At 47.2% G+C, this 17,275-nt stretch overlaps 1 protein-coding gene across 4 annotated transcripts in view; it reads left to right on the top strand.

Annotated features, from left to right (window-relative positions):
* The first annotated feature begins 7,770 nt into the window (after nt 1-7,770).
* The window catches only part of NTM (neurotrimin), a 908,157-nt gene continuing 898,652 nt past the window's right edge, over nt 7,771-17,275 (top strand). The window contains exon 1 of one of the 4 annotated variants that reach the window (XM_070623480.1): nt 7,771-8,183. In XM_070623480.1, the coding sequence (XP_070479581.1) occupies nt 8,102-8,183 (82 nt within the window). In that variant the 5' untranslated portion in view covers nt 7,771-8,101. The remainder of the gene's footprint in view (nt 8,184-17,275) is intronic. The other 3 variants (XM_070623476.1, XM_070623478.1, XM_070623477.1) reach the window with 3 other exon arrangements.

The raw sequence follows: 17,275 nt of genomic DNA on the forward strand, positions 1-17,275 counted from the left end.
TGTCATTGTTGGCAAACCCAGGCTCCCGGGTCCCCATCCTCCTCCTCTCCTCCCCTTTCCACACACTCATACCACACAGGCTCTCGTGTTTTCACTATCACTCCTTCTTTCATAACCTATGAAAACCTAACCTTTTCAAGAAGTTGAAACCCCTTCACCCTAAGCTTTCAGTGATAGACAGCTTAATTTATCCACTCTTTCCAGGTATGGTTCCATTTTTAAAGATTCAGAACTTTCAGTTATGAAGAACATAATTTTGGGGAAAAGAACAAGCCAGGGCATATTGCTTGAGCAGAGAAGTCTTCACAAGTAGTCATTCAATCAAACTTGAACTAAGGTATCCAGCTGCATTCTAGAATAAAAAAACAACGAACACGGGATAAGGAGCCAGAAGAGTTGATTCTACTCCTAGTTCTGCTTTTAACTTGTATGAATCTCAGCATGTTACTGCCCTTCTCTGGACACCACTTCTCACTGTAAAATGACACTGTGGGGGACTGATACAAACGTCCCCAGAGTCTGTTCACTTCACAATCTTCCCCAAATTCAACTGGTAGAGTTTAGCATGTTTTTCGATAGCATTAAGATAGCATGAGGAAACAGACTCAGAAATGTATAAATCCTTCCTCAGATCAGGTTCCTCCCCCACCAAAGTCTTCAACTTAGAGGTGCACATGGAGGGAAGTGGCCAAAAGCAGTAAATTGACACTTTATTGTCAAATTTGGCTGAGTCATCAGCCCTAGCATAGAGAAGTGGGGCTGTTCCATGTACCCCAAGAATCCTTCCACTTTCCTCTAGTTTCAAGCTTAACTCCCAGCGTGTACTATGTTCTGCTCAACTGCCTGGTGGGCAGCAGACTTTAAAGAAGAGGATGCTGGGACCCACGTGTGTGCCAGAAGCCCTCGTGTGTGAAGGGCTAAGAGCCAGGAGCCTCTGTTCGACAAGCTGCCCGGTTAGACTAGGAGAAGCACAGGCAGTTGTCCAAGTCCAGAGGTCTGCAGGGCCCCTCTGAGGAAGTGACTTGATTTACTATGCATTCCACCATAATAATCTCCAGAAGTACCAGTTTTAATTGCTTTCAATTTCTTGCTCAGAATCAACAGCAGCTATGCCTATCAAATTCAGTTCAAACCTCCTAGACATTCAAGACCCTAGGGTTTAGGCCCAAACTACATGCAGTCTCAGTTCCTTGAACACACAGCCTCAGATCCACCCATTTTGGGTCATCTTGATTTCCACCGACCTCCAAGTTCCCTCCAACCCTTTGCCAGGCAATTCTCCCAGTTTGAGTGAATCCCTAACTTCTCTTATTCAAAGCTGACGAAGGCCAACGTCTCATGCTCTCACTGACCACCCAAGGCTGCCCCGAGATTTTTGCTTTGAGTCTCAGTCTCACTTGAAGTGTAGCCAAGTGTGGGGGAAAGAGCAGGGCCTTGGGTGTGGTGAAGTCCTGGCCAATTACTACCTGTGCAGTGGTGAACAACTTAGTTAACTCTTTGCCTCCACATTAATGGTGACAGTATCCACGCTCTAGGGACACTGTAAGGGTTAATTCAGAAGATACATACAAAGTGCTAGCCCAGTGTCTGGCACACAGAGATGTCCAATAAATGGTGGTTTACTCCCTCCACCCCACTCTTTAGGAGGAGGAAGGATTCGTTCTATGTTGACTCCATCTATGACCTTATTTTAATTGCAATTTGATAATAGCACTGGCTATTTATTTTTTAAAAAATAAACGGCCTCAGATACCTATCTCTCCACCTAAGGCGTTCTCTCTCCCACAAGCTTCACAGAATGTCTCCATGCTTGCACTATATCAGGGAAAGTAACATGGGAGGGAGAGGGAGGCAAAGGGAGTTGGTATTCACCTGCCCTCACGTGGGCCCTTTCAGTCCAGACACTTTCAGTTGCAAGTGACAGAAACTCGATTCAAAATAACTTGAGCAAATAGGGAAGCAGGCAGCCTGAGGTGTGCGTCTGCCTTTAGGCATGGGCTGTCCTACTGTCAGTGAGGTCCTCTCCTCTTGGTTCTATTTTGCTTTTTGTTGACTTCATTTTCTTGCAGACTTTCTCCACCTGTTAGGAAAGTTACCCGCCTCCACCACCGCCAACCGTCAGCGGAGCAACAGAGCCTGTTTCCAAAAGCACCTAGAAAATTCTCAGGGAAGAAACTGATTGACCAGGCCAGGGTCATTTGCCTACTCCCATACCAAGAGTATGACAGCCCCAATCAAACCGCGTGGAACTGACTCCCTGGGGGCCAAGGAGGAGGAACGTGTGCCGTGCATCCAAAGACAACAGCTCCCCAGTCTCCTCCAGAGCCCAGGGAGCACCTCCTGGCAATAAGCCTCCTGAAGGCAGTGACGCTGTGAAGTTCTTACTGAACAGTCTCCAGCACAGCGTTTGCTTTTTCAAGCAAGCTGCTTATAAAGACAAAGGAGCCGGTGTGTGTGTGAGATATGGGACAGGGGCTTTCCGAGGCTTCGTGTTGGTTAATGCATGGCAACTCTGTGAAGTAGATATCATTATTTCCACTTTAAAAATGATATGAGGGGCCGACCCAGTGGTCGAGTGGTTAAATTTGTGTGCTCTGCTTCAGAGGCCCAGGGTTTCGCCAGTTCAGATCCTGGCCGCAGACATGGGACCACTCATCAGGCCACGCTGAGGTGGCATCCCACATGCCACAACTAGAAGGACCCACAACTAAGGTATACAACTATGTGCTGGGGGGATTTGGGGAGAAACAGCAGGGAAAAAAAAGAAGAAGAAGATTGGCAACAGTTGTTAGCTCAGGTGCCAATCTTAAAAAAACATAAAAAATGAGATGGGAGGAGATGAGATGAGAAAATTGAAGATCACAGAACTGAAGCTGATAAACAGAATTAGGCTTAAGTCCTGGTCTTCTGATTTTAAATCTTAAATTCTCTCTGTTACAATACCGTGAGTATTGCTTCTTTTTGAGATGTTGACGATAATTCACAGAAATCAAGGTCAGATTACCGTGCCCATAATTCCACTGAAAACCCTCCTTTTGTAGGAATGTGGGTTTAAATCTCTGACCTTAATCTCTGTGCTGTGACGAGTAAGACTTTCGTTTTAATAGCAGCTTAGGCTAATTATCAATAAATGGAGAAAATCTCCTGCTCTAAGTCAAATACTCAAAATAGACCCACATAATTCAGATACTATTTGCACCCTAGACCCACTCCATTTACATGCAAACTGACCATCTACAGGAGCCACGTCCACCATGGCTTTCCAGGGAGAGCCCCTTTAAAAGGCAGGAGACTGCCTTCTCCCATTTCTGCCATGGCTTTCTCTCTCCCCAAAGCGCTATTGCGAGTCCGAGCTGGACCCGGCTCAGCCCAGGCACGCGGAGGGCAGGCGCCCCCTCCGCCCCCGGAGGCAGGGCTGTCCCCGCGTCGGAGACCGAGCGCGCGCCGCACGGAGCCGGGCCGAGGCGGGCCGCAGCAGGCGGACGGCCGGGCAGAGCAGCGGCTTTTGTTAAGTCCCGAACATTATTTCAGTGCCGCTCTTTAGATTTAAGCTCCCGCAGTTCTTTCCATAATAGCTGAGAGAAAGAAAAAACACTGCCCCGCACCCGCTTCTTCCCTCCCTCCCACACACCGCACCCGCCTCCTCCTCCTCACTCGGGCTTTCCCTCCTCCGGGCCTCCGGGCCTGGCCCACCGCGTGCCACATTGTCCGCCCCTCCGCCCAGGGCTGCTGTCAGGGTTCAGCTGGCGTTTGGACGGCGGGGCAGCCGGGCCCCACAGTGACCTCCCTGGACTTGCTGCTGGGCTCGGCGAGGTGACGGGTGGGCATGGGGCAGGTTACAGAGAATCAATCCCTATTTGTACTAGCTCACCGCACGCCAGGCGGCATCTTAAGCTACCTGATGATGAAAGGTTTATGAAACGCCATCCAGGCTGCCCTCTCCTCGGATGTTAAAGACCTCATCTGTTTCCCCTTCCTTATTCCTTATTTCTCATGCCTCCTCCTTATTCCTTATCTGCAAACAGAACAATCGTTTTTGTAGTAAAGTTCTCTTAACTTCAAAGAGTGCAGATGGTGAGAGAATACCATTCTGCCTAGAATTTGAGGTCCCTTTCCTGCCATTAATTTTGTCTTAGGACCATTCTTCCTCCTCCAACGCTTGAACTGGGAAGTAAATGGTGCATAACATGCATCTGGCTAATCCAAGAGGCGGATTGAGTCCTGCAGACACCTGATTAGGAGTACTCACGCCTTCTCATGCAGAGGAAGGAGCTGTGATGTTGAGTAAGGAACCGAGATTTCAGTGTCCCCTTCCAGTCACAGCTTCCCCCAGTCAGGGCTTCTTTAGTCATTGCTCAGTTCCAGTCACAGAAAGCCCTAACCACAGCCACAGGCCGCACCACCACGGAAGGACCAAGACACCCACTGTTTGGGTCACTTGCAGGATTGAGATTCCCAGCTCTGACTTAAAAGACTCTGAGACTGAAATGGAAAAAGGAAAAGAACAAGGCTGACTTTATCGATGTGACCGTTTCATTAGGCAAGGGATGGGCCTGGCGGAACAGAAGCCTTCTGTAGACAGCCCGGCATCAGCTGTTCAATCTGTAATTACAGCAATGAGCTGCTGAGTGAGGCAACAGGCCCATATAGGTGACAGTGTGTTAAACTCCAAGACAAAGGAGAGGAGAGATGGCTCCTCTAGAAAGAGGTTAACTGTGTGCTTTTGCAAAACGTGAAGGCCACTGGGAAATTTTACTCTAGTGGTAAATCCAAGCATTGGAAGAGATCTTCCTCTCTAGGTATTTCAGCACTTAGCAACACTCAGAGCCCAAGTTCGACTTTTGGTTTGGACCATCTCTAAGGACGTAGTTTGCCTCAGTGAGGGCACAAAGCACCATTCTGAAACTGCTCCCTCCAGAAGTCTTAGTTCCCAGGCACGGATAGCTCTTCCCAGTGACACAGGATACATCACGTTAGTCTGTTTCCTTAAAGTAGTGAAGCAAATGAAAATTAGTTGATGTTTCTGATGTATGGCGATGGTTGTTAGGGAGTTATAATTGCTGTTCTCCTTTCAGAGGTGGAGTTGAGATGACTCAACCAAAGCCTCACAGGCCCGAGGGAGCAGAGCTGGGGTTTGAACCAGCCAGAGGCAGCTTCAGTCCGTGCCCCACCATCAACCAGCCATGTTGATGATGACAAGTGTCTGTTGAGTGTCCCTGTCGTGTGCAGACGCGGTTACGTTATCTGTGTGTAGACAGTAACTAACATGGATCAGACGTTGTGCCAAATTTCAATTTTTTAATCTTTTAAAAATTTTATTGCAATACAGCAGGGCAAGATGGGGCATCTCAGGCAGGTCTTAAGAGCCCAAAATTTTGGTGGTGTATTTCCGTGTCTAACTTTTAATACAGTGTCTCTTGCCTGCAGTGTTCTTCCCTCTGCCTTAGATCTAGTCTCCACCTCACTTCCTAGGTGTGTCATGACTTTCTTCATCTCCAGAGAACTTTTAAAAACTATCCTAGAAAATGCCCATCTATCACTTCTTTGCATTCTTATGAAATTACCTATGTGCACCAGCCATTTGCAACTCAATTAATACTAAAAGAAGTATATGGGTTTCCTGTATTTCCTTTACTGACACGTGCTGTTTCATATAATTCGTAGTCTCACATACTACTAAAAATAGCAAAGAGGTTGTATATAAGAATGTCTGGTGTCTATTTGAGGCCCTCACAGTATTTAACAGAGGATAGTATCTTAGGTGTTAGTCTGAGAGACAAATGCTTAGGCTCCAGTCCTGGCTCCATTGTGTACCAGCTGTGTGGCTGTGGACAAGTTTTCTTTGAGCCTCAACGTCCTCATCTATCAAATGGGGATGACAATGGCACCACTTCACAGGTTGTGAGGATTCGGTGAGAAAAATGGAGGCAAACACTGACTGTCCCGCCTGGCACATAGCAAATACTCTATAAATCAATGGGAAGTATTAATTTATTATTGTCATCACACATATGGATACTTAATAAAAATTGTTAAATGTACAGGTTCATTGCAGGATCGGGTGAGGACATTCACAAATGGCAGTGTCTCTGCCTCTCCAGGTGGGGACTACAGACTTATAATGACCCATGGTCTTCATGGGCACTCTGGAGAGAAGTGGAATGGCAGTAAAAGGAAGCCACCTTTCCTTCTGTACTGAACTTTTATCACCGTCACCAAAGCCATTGCAAAGTGTTTCACTGTGCGCGTCACTCTGCTGGGCACTGTGCAAAAAGACTAGTAGAGAGAAAATTCATGTCTGTTGGGAGCTCACAATATCAAGGACGTTTTGATGGACATGTGAATTAGAACATAGTGGCAGGAAAAAAAATCTGCTAACTTAAAACAACTTTACAATGGAAAGGGGCCCTGAAAGTTATTCCAGTTCTCTAATTTTATAGATGAGAGCAAGGTTCACAGAGGTGAAACGACCTGCCCACCGTCTTTGATTTGTGCGGCACTAAGGCGAGGGTCCAGGTCGCCACAGCCCAGTGCTCCTTCCACTCAGAGCTACAGGCTGCACTGCTGCCAGGCCTGCCTTCTTCACGCACACACGCATGGGGAATGGTGCCGCGTGGACTTGTGCAAAGTGATGGAACTGTTTCCGTTCCACCTCTCTGCCCACAAATAGAAACAGATACGAGTGCTTTCTTTTTATGCAGTTGGAGAATATATACATTAAAATGATGCATGGGGGTTACTAGGAAGTATGATAATTAGCTGTGGAGATCTGGAAGAAATATTTCAGAAATGCGTGCCGAGGCCTCGCGATGCTGGGAATTTATTAGAATCGGCTCGGGAAGCTTCTGTGGGGGCTAAGTTTTCCAGAAGTTTTATTCCTCGTACAATTGCTTCCCATAAGAGGAAACCAAAAACTAGAATCATCAACTTCCAGGGCCTTAGAGTTAGAAGATCTCTCAAGAAGTCGTTATATCCATCCGATTATTTCTGTCAGAGTTTTATTTTTACCCATCACCAAGAAGATAAATGTCTGCAACTTTCTGAGGACATTTTTTATAACCACACACAACGTCTACACTCAGAAAGTCCTACAGCATGTCTACCTGAAAGCTGACTTGCTGCACTTTAAACCACAAGTGCTTACATTGCTTTTTCAGTGAGAGTGTAGATGGGCTGAGGCCCGTAGAATAAACTCATTCCTTGTTCTCTTTGGAGGAGCCTCCGCGCGTCCCAGATGTACTTCTTCTCAGGCCTCAGAGGCCTCGGCCCTTTTCACGGTATCATTTACACATAGTTGACTTTAAGAAATAAATTAAGAGGATGGAAAACAGCAGTGATGCAGGTGTTCTGAAACAGTGGTGACAGAAGAAGAAAATAGAAGGTTATTTATTATTTTCAAAGCAACAAAGTAGGAGGTTGATTGGAGAAAGGTGAAAGATGAGAGAGAAAGAAATCTGTCATTGAATGATATTTTCATCAGAGCGGAAAATAGGTACCAACAAATGAAATTTGACTCATCTTTGCAAGTTCCACTGAGCATGAAAATGACCCTTCAGAATTTCCTATAAGCTGTTGCTGGCTGTGGGATTTTCCAGGGCCAAGGGAATCTGAGTTCAGGAGGCCAGGGGATGCCAGAGAGAAAGGGATTTTTTGATGCTTGGGGCTCTGAGACTGTCACTTTAAAAAATGAAAGTCACATAGAAGGGGCGAAGTGGCATTTATCATTCCATCTCTCCGGGCTCCTGTCTCTTTAATCAGCTAGCCTGATTTGCCCAGTAAATGATTCCTGAGTGTGTGTGCGTGTGCCCGCGCGCGGGGGTTGTAGCTCTGTCAATCCTTGGATTAGAACCAATGATTGCAGCTTGTAGGAGGGCTGTCCAGCGCCAGATTGTAGGATGTGTCTCAGTGCCAGAGTATGAGTAGAGATAATTACTGAGAAGTCACACTCTCTCACACCGTCGGCTTTCTTGTTGTGTCCTTCAGCAAAACAGTGGATTTAAACCTCCTTCCACGAGCTTGAGAGCAACGCAGTCTGTCAGGAAAGAAAGGAAGAAAAAACCGAACCTGACAAAAAAGAAGAAAAAGAGGAAGAAAAAAAATCATGAAAACCATCCAGGCAAAAATGCACAATTCTATCTCTTGGGCAATCTTCACGGGGCTGGCCGCTCTGTTTCTCTTTCAAGGTAAGAGCTTGAGATTGATTTGCCTACAGTAGACCCAAGAATTGTACAGTGTGCTTTATATGATTCTCAGACTCCCTGAGTCGGCTCTGCTGCGCGGTTTGCAGGTGGAGGAGAGAGCGTTTACACAGCATGGCTGGGACTTCATTCTCCCTACCAGGCTGTGAGAATATTGATTTGCTGCTGGCTGCTCCCGGAATGGGGGAATGTATATGCATAAGTAAAATGTGTCTGGTGCTCCTGTTAGGTTCGTGGCTATGTGCTAGTCTCCCTGGCTGTATGTACATTCTTGCACACATACACAACGGAGCACACATGTAAGCAGGGAAAATTACAAATTCAGAGGGCAGCAGGATTGCTAATGTGTTGCTTATGTTTCTGGGAAGAAATTACAAGACGAAACTTTAAATATCGCCAGTAAACTTGCAAAGCTTCTGAAAGGAGCAAACAGAAAATTCAGGCTAGAAATAATCAGGTAACTGTGCCTCCTACAAGCCTCTGGTCAGAGATCCAGCTTGAAGGGATGAATCAATTTGGAGCAGCGGTGGACAACTGTATTAGTTTTTAATGTGTTTGGGGGTGTGTTTGTGACTAGGGGTGGTGGGGGTGGGGTGGGAGGAGAACAAGCAGATAAAAGGAAGTGGGAGCAAGCAGGGGCTCTGAAATTCAGGAAACCTTATCTAAGTTGAAGGCAGAGAGGCAGTAGAGTCAAATGCTAATTTTCTGTTTATTTATGGGCCTGGAAGCCCAGCCGTGGGGGCGGCAGGGAAGGGCTGAGCTTGCTCCCTGGCCGAGGGTATGCTCTGATGTTGGCTGTGCTGTGTTGGGGTGCATTTGGAATCTGTTTCAACCTTGAGTCCATTTGCTGCACCATGTGGCCCCAAGCTCTGTCTCAGCTCTCACATTCCAGGAGCAGTCTTATTTGCCAACCTGCTTGCTCCCCCTACCCTGTCAGGGGGTCTGGCTTGCCTCTTTCATATTAAAGATGCCTGAACTCAGAGATGGAGACAGGCAGAGAAAGTTTCCCTGGGTGGTCCAGCAGGGCTCTCGGAGAGGATCCCATGCAGAAGCTCAGTGCTGTGCAGCTGTATTCTCAGAGGAAAGTTCCGTCTCATAGGGTGAGAAAGGATGGGGAGTCCCACCCACCTTGTTCTCCTCTCCTACTGCAGTATGGAGTTCGCATGGTCTCTGAGTCCCCACCTCCGATCCTGCCAACCTCTCTCTGAGGGTAGGCTTTGGGGACGGCTGCTGTCCCCTTGACATAGCTTCCAGGGGCTACCACGCAGGACCTCACAAGGTGGGCAGAGGGACCAGGCTGGCAAGAATCAAGGAGGAAGGCAAGGGGGCACTGGAGGAATCTGAGTCGGATGACAAGGAGGTGCACTGGGTGGATCTGGCAGGGAAAGCCTTGATGTCGCCTGCTGCACTCAGCCTCAGAGGGCCACCGGCCTCGGAGTCTCTCCTCTCCCTTGGGGCCATTGGTGGGTGCGAGGGTGAAGGAGGCAACTTGGAGACATCCTTGACTGACTCTTCTTATGTAATATGGAGCAGCAGCCACGTGTGTGTGTGTGTGTGTGTGTGTGTGTGTGAGAGCGTGCGTGGTCTCGCCCCTACAGGGGGTGTGCACACCCTGATTGTTCTGGTGCACAGGGACTCACCCAGTGAGATCAGAGCCCCAAGCTGGCAGTGGGGGAAACTGAGTTCAGGGCCAGGCACCCTCCAGGAAACAGCTTCTATCATACTAACAACGGAAATAAAAACTAACTAGGCGAGGAGTGGAGTGAGGGGATCAGAGGAAGGGCAAGGGAAAGTCCCAAGTCCTCAATAATTTCCGTCTGTCCTGAGGTCTGTGCCTCTTCCATCCATCACAGCAAACTGGAGACAATGGCCAAACTTCCACCATCAACAGCCCCATTGGCAGCGCGCCAGGAGCCCCAGGGCCATAGCGAATTTACATATAAATTAGCATACGTCAGAAATAAATGCAGGGAAGCATAACATTTGCTCATACTTTGAATCATCCCTGAATAGATGAGTAGAAAGTGGTGGTGCAAAATTCTCCAGTGTGAAATCTGGAGGAGTTCCTCTCTTGGGGTGGAGATGGAGGCGACTGGGGTATCTGAGACCTCCTCTCATTCTACCAAGTCCTGAATTTCCTAGGGAGAATAATGATGGCAATGTTTGTGCTGCTCCCCTCGAGCCAGCTCTGAATAGGCTTCAATCTGTCCTAATAGAACGAGGCTGCTCAATTTTAAAGCAGAATGACCCCCAAAGACTCCCACACCACATGCCAGGTGGACCGGCAAAGGTGATGTCTGTTTTCTCTTTCAGGGGGTGAGAGCCGGCGTCTGCCAGCCACCTCTTATCAAACTTACAGAATTACTGAGGCAGCCCAGGTCTTGCCTGCAATAATCCACCCCTATTGCATTGACCCAGGGGGACTAGTTAGAATGCAGTACACATTCCAAGGCGATTTTTTCTTCTCCTCTGTTTTTGTTTTAAGCTGCTCTTCCTAGAGCGGCTACTTCCTGGCTTTTTTGCCTTCTTGAAAAGGTGTCCAGTGCTAATGGTAGGTTATGAACCCCTCTCTGACTCACTCTTCCCCCCGCCCAACTGGCAACCATGATCCGGCTTAGAGGGGGAGGAAATTTCTGAGGCATCAGCACTGATTAGTGCTGGGCAGAGGGAGGGGTGAGGAGCGCCCTGGGGCTCTGGCCCTGAGACGCACCAGGGTTGATAACCCGGCAGCTCCTCTTCCCCTGGAGCAGGAGCGAGGAAGCTGGATTAGGCGCTGTGCTGTCCTTTCAGCACACCGCCCACCTTCTGCCACTGAGAGGCTCTGGAAGGAATGGCTGGTGGTGCCGCAGCTTTTCTCTTTCTAGAAACCCGACCATTTCTCCTTCGAAGGATTAATGCTCTTTTGAACACCTTCCGATGAGCTTGGCTAGATTTCTGTCTTACCTTTCTCGTTTTCTCTCATCTCCTCCCACCCCACCTCAACTTTTCTGCCCACCTGAGACGCCAACAGGGTAGAGTAGAAGGGAAAGGAGACTGGCTAAGTTCACACTCTCCTTCGCTCAGTGCCGACCACACGGACACTGTTCAGCTGGGCAGATCGGCCAAGTTCCTGCCACTCACAGTCAACATCCGGGTGCCAGCAGCAGCCTGAGTTGGGCAATGCTTCTAAGGTGTGAGGGAGACAGATGAAACCATAACAATGTTTACTGGCAAAGTGAAAAATCGGTTTGGGAGGATGGGTCCCTGGGCCTGATGTAAGCGTTGTGAGCACTTGGAATCATGGCCAAAAGAAAAAGGGGAGGGGGACAGAGGGGCTTCACAAAGGAGCCCCTGGCTGCCAGGCTGGGGCTGCCAGCTTGGCCGAGTGTTGGCAAGTCGTGCATAGCGCAACAAATGCAGCTCTCTCCCTCCTTCTTGCTCGGGGACGGTCCTCTGAGCGTTGATCAAGGTGCCTGGAGAGGCGCAGCAGTGACCAGCCGGCCTTGCTGCGTGAAGGCCATTTTTGGAATTGCAGCTTTATTTACCAGGTGCAAAGCTTAGTCCTGGTACTGGTTCTTCATTTTGGCACTTTTAAAGCCAAATGTAAGCCCAAGAACCCCTCCTTATCTGCTTCACTGCCTAGCCCCTGACTGCTGTCCTTTCTCAGTGAGCCTCTCCGATGATGGTGCTGGTGTTAAGGGTGCTGGGCTGTGTCCTTGAAGAGTCGCCTGGTTCTTGCTGGAGCTGTTCCTCTCGGGACTGTAGCAGTTCCCTGGGCTCTGTCCATGCATGCAGTCTGGCAGCCCTGAGATGCAGTGACCCAGGCTGGTACCAGCTACTTGTCAAGAATGAGACAAACAAACCAATGCTGGCTTCAGCCACGGTCTATCTCTTGGGATGAAGTGAGCTCTCTCAATATCCTGAGACACGGCAATATTTCTGCATCAATATGGAACACTTAATTCTGGCATTTGCAGGAAACACATGTTGGAAACATGCACAATGCTCTGGGCTGTCTACTCAGGGTGGAAACACTCCAGCTAGGACGCTCACGTCTGGGAATGAGCTCTGTTCCAGGGTTTTTGGTTTGGGGCTCACGGCCTGTTCCTGCCTGCCAACTAGAATGCTAAAGATGAAAAACAACTTTGCTTTATATCTAACCTCAGCAGAGATCCTACAGACTCTTCTCACACTCTAATGAGCGTGTCTTCCAAATTTAAGACAGTGCTGGTGGCCTGAGCTCAGCTCACTGGGGACATCTGAGCTCAGAGGTCCCTATGTTTTCTGTAGGGGAAAATCTTTCCCTCTGTGAGCCTGTCTCCCCACCTGCCTGACGAGCTGGGGAGCAACTCCCGTGGGTGTTGTAAGGACTCATTAATGCTTGTAATACTCTAAACATGTGGTGCTAAGTGGAACTCCATGCTGAGATTGGTGTATTTATGCAGTTTACTTCCTTTCTGCTCTATTGGCTTGTTACATGTTTACTTTATGTCTATAGTCATTTGAAATTCAATAAAACAAATTAAACATAAAAAATGAAAACATGCAAAAATAAGGTAATCAACGGCATACAGGTCAGGTGGGGTTGTTGGCGCCGTTGTGGCAGTCCTCCCCAGCATCTCCTGGTGTCAAGCTGATGGTGGACACTTCCATTCCATTAGACAGTGCACTGCAGAAGGCCAAGGGGCTTTAGAAGAAGGATGCAAGGAGCACGCCTCCTATCCATTTGTGCAAGACACTTCCACATGCAGGTGCAATGCTGGCAGGGCGAGCGGCAGAGAGGAGGAGCATGGGGGTGGAGGAGATCAGGAGCTGGGAGTTTTAGAGGGGAAAAAACCCAGCTCTAATCTGGATTAGCAATGCGTGGGAAAAAGAGGGCTCTATTCTCTGCTTTGACTATGATTTTGGTCAGTAACCTCTGAGAGCTTTAAATTTTATGTATTTTTGTATTTACTTATGCAACCTTCTGGATTAAGCCTGCTCTTCTATCACTGCTTAAACTTAAAAGAGCTTAAACTTGAAAGACACGTGTTCATCCCCCTTCCCTCCCATTCTCTCTTTCCCAATCCCCCCCCCTTTTTCTCTCCCCTTTCCTCCCTCCCCCTTTCTGCCCTCTCCTCCCTCTTTTCTGCCCTCTCTTTTCTCTTTTCTCTTTCTTTCTTCCTTTCCTTTTTCCTTTTCCTCCATGGGAAAAATAATTGATCAGTTGACAGATCTAGGTCAAGCTGGCAGGGGTTGCTCTGCCTCATGCAGGCTTGCCTGGGAGAAGGAGGGGAAGTCTGTCCTCCCAATGCAGTAAGAGGGCGGCAGAACCAAGGAGCCGACGGGCGAGTTCGGCCATCCCTAGTAAGGGTGTCTGGGTCCTGTTGATTACACAGTCCCCAGCTATTTGAGTTACCTGACACTCTAATTTTTCATATCTAATTTATCTTTCCCTCCTTTCTGCTTTTTGCTCAGCTTCTATACCCTGCTTGTTCCAGTTTTCCTCATTCCTCTTTCTGCTTGCTTCTCTTTTTCTCTTCTCCTTTTTTCCTCCTTCCCAAACCAAGACAGATCACAGAATCTCTTCCATTTAAGTTATATTAGAGAAATGGTCTTTTGTTTATTTGCAAGAAGAAAAATACAAACTTGCCAGAAGAGCTCTGTAAGTCATTTGCAGACTGCAAACAGACCAACAAAGATTCACATTTTCATTGCTGAGAAGGAAGTATTTCAAGAAAGGCTGTCAAGCTAAGAAATCAAATATTGGAAAATACATTCTTCAGCTCTGTTACTAAGGGCATCTTAGGTTACTAAATTTGATTTTTTTTTTTTCTTGGCTTCTCTAAGAGTATTTCCCTTCATAGTAATAAAAGGCTTTCAAAAGACTGGCTGGTTTTGGCTTGAATTGCTTATTCACATCCACTCTCTAGAGGTGCTTCCTTTGCTTTGTCTTGGTGGTGCCACCAAGCTCTAACCTCACACAGACTCTCTCTAGTTGTTTACTTGTTCATTGGTTCAATCACGTGTTTGAACCAGCAAGTGTTTATTGAGCATCTATTAGGTTCCATGTGTTGTTTTAAGTGCTGGGAATGTATCAGTGACCAAAACCAACTAAAGGATGAGGCCAGAAATAGAGTACAATCTCCCTGATTTGACTTGTTTTGCCATCCTTTTTAGCAGCATTCAGAAGCACCAACAGAAGTGCCAGCAGCAATAGGGAGGACTCAATGACACAGCCTCTGGTTTCTCAAGCAAATGATCGTGGGTGGCCAGAAAGTGAATTTAACAAGTCTTCCATCCTTGTTTTTGGATAAGGAGCTGTGGAGGAGGATGCACAACCCTGACTGTGTTAAAATAAGTGAGAGGGGTTGCCTTTGCTGCTCCGTGTTGTCTCCTGCCAAGAAGGAACTCATGGACGTTTGATGTGCCCTCAGTTAGCATGTGGATGGTGAAGCTGGTGTAAGTTAGTTGGCTTTGTGACCATTGTCTCTTGTCATTCAAGTTATTGGTTGATTCTTGTCACCACTGCCATGCTGTCCAGCAGCCTACCCACCTCCTTTGTTTCGTGCCTTCTGCATAGAACTGGAGGGCCAAAGAAGGTAAGGGGTGAGCGGATGCCCATATAGCACCAGGCAGGGATTTGCCTCAGGCAACAGCTGTTCACGAACTTCTGTGAGGGATTCAGTTTCAGGGTAGATCTAAGATGATCTCCCACTGAGAGCCTTTTTATTTGCTACCCACTCATCACACCCTACTATAGGGTTTGTGGAATAATAAAGATACATCATTTATTTATTCTCCTCTGGCGCTATGCTGAGGAGGGGACACAAATCTTCTCTCAATCCATCAACTTGTGTTTTCAGCTATTTGTACCCAGAGGGAATATAGCTTCTGTTATGCTCATACCGTTTACTACAGATGCCCCCGAATGCTTGAGGATGATTGCCTCCCTGGCTGCTTCTATCTGTATGTCCATAGTGTTGGCGATTATTCTCAGCTTTTCTCATGTACAAGAACAGGTAACTACCTTTCTCATGGATCCATGTCAAGCAGCCAGAGCGATCTACATCTCCTGACCCTATCTCAGAGGTCAGGAAGGTCCTCGCGGCAGGGGGTGTGTGCACTGTGTGTTTATTTGCAATACTCTCATTCTCTAAGCCAGTGGCTCGCAAACTTGGTGTCCCATAGAATTGCCTGAGGAGCTTTATAAAAATATCAATGACTGGACCCTATCCCAGACCAATTAAATCAGAATCTCTTTGTGATGGGGCCTCCTATCAAGATTTTTAAGAGCTAAGAAGTTCTAATCCATGATCAAGTTTAAAAACTCTGAAGTACCTCTGAAGTTATCTGAAAATGTTCTACGACTTTGGGTAAGACATAACCCATATGCACCTCCAATTCCACATCTGCAAAATAAAGAAATTGGACTAAGAGATTTTCAAGTTTTGTTTCAAGTTCAACATTTTGCAATTCTGCCGATAGTCTTTTTGAGTATAATACTTGAAAGGTAGTGGTCCTAGAAGAAAATATTTAGAAACAGTCTCTGCTTGCAGTAAGCTGAGAGTATAACACAGTCACAGATGGATGACCAAAGTCACAGTGGGGTGTGTGTGTGTTGCATGCAAACACTACATATTGTATCATATATACTGTGTCCCACATCCCCACATACACAGGTATTTCTTTATCTATAAGGCATCCTTAGTTTAGGAGGAGGATTCGCTAGTCACAGAATTTCAGGTAGGGGGAATAAGGAATGATAATGACTCTAACTGATCAATCCCATAAGAGAGATTCAGGAGCCGTTTGAATGTGGGTCAAGATTGAATGTGTTAGCATTGGACTTAGAGACTGCGAAGTGATAGTGGGCCTTGGAATAAGCTCCATTCATAAGTGCACAGATCTGCATATTTCTCTTCTCCCTAGCCTACCTCCCCCTCCCCAGGATCGGTGAGCTAGGCATCTTGCTTCCATTGCTCTCCTTCTCATGGGCAACCAAGGCTCAATGCCAAGAACCTCAATGGCAATTTTGCACCTAGTGTGTCAGACAGAAGCAATGCTGGCTCCACTCTCTAAGCCAGGCCAGTCCCTCTAGTGCATGTAGGAGGGAAAAGTTGTCTGTTTTAATAGAGTCAGCAGGTCTAGGAGGCACATGGGGAACAGGGCTACTGTGCAGATTTGTGCTGAGTGCAGTCACTGGGTAACTCACCAAGTGTTCACACTGCTGGCTCCCCAAGGTGTTCACACTGCTGTGTCAGCCAACCCCAGAGTCACATCCAGCTCAAGCCCAGAGCAACTCTCAAGGTGATTTATTTCAGTCCCTCTCTTTGAGCTCCAACACATCAAAATGCAGCTGCAGTGGTCCCCTAGCTTCTGTCTCCAGTCCTTATTGGGAACTGCATCTCCAGATTGTCTGTTGTATCTGACCATTCAGGAAAACAGAAAGAGGAAGACAAAGAAGGAGAATCTGTCTTCTTATAGATTCCAGCCATTTGCCTTAGGTCTGGAGAGAAATTGTAACATTGTGGCTAGATCGCCTGGGCCCAAACCCTGGCTCTGCAACTTGCTACTTTGAAACCTGTGGCAATTTAATCAACCTCTGTGTGACTCTGTTCCCTCTTCTATAAAATGGAGATAATTATGGGACTTACCTTTAAGTCTGTTATGAGGATTAAATAAGCTTCTGCAGATAAAGTGCTTGGAAGGCTGCCTGGCACATAGTAAGCTCTCAATAAATATTACCTAAGAGTATTATGGTGGCTGCTAATACCACCACCCGCAGCACAAGTCTACTGTTTCTTCAAGATGACTTTTCTTCAAATATTTGAAAACATGATTCCCTCCTCCCCCTCAAGTCTCCTTTGCACTATGTTAAATAGTCCAAGCTTTTCTTCCATTTTCTATATAATCACCCATAGAAAGGGTGCTGACTGCCTTTTCTAGAGTTAGTCTGGTTGTTCCGTACTCTTCTCCCAGTGTGCTGGGAGTAGCCAAGAATATCAAGGGTCCAAATCCAGAGAGTGTGAAGTCTCAGGTCTTCAGAAAGGCATGAGAAATCCTACGGGTCTGGCTGGGTCTGTCAGCCTTTCTCCTCATCCTTTGTACTCCCTGTT

Source organism: Equus przewalskii, chromosome 6 (genome assembly GCF_037783145.1).
Source record: "Equus przewalskii isolate Varuska chromosome 6, EquPr2, whole genome shotgun sequence".
Classification (NCBI taxonomy): domain Eukaryota; kingdom Metazoa; phylum Chordata; class Mammalia; order Perissodactyla; family Equidae; genus Equus; species Equus przewalskii.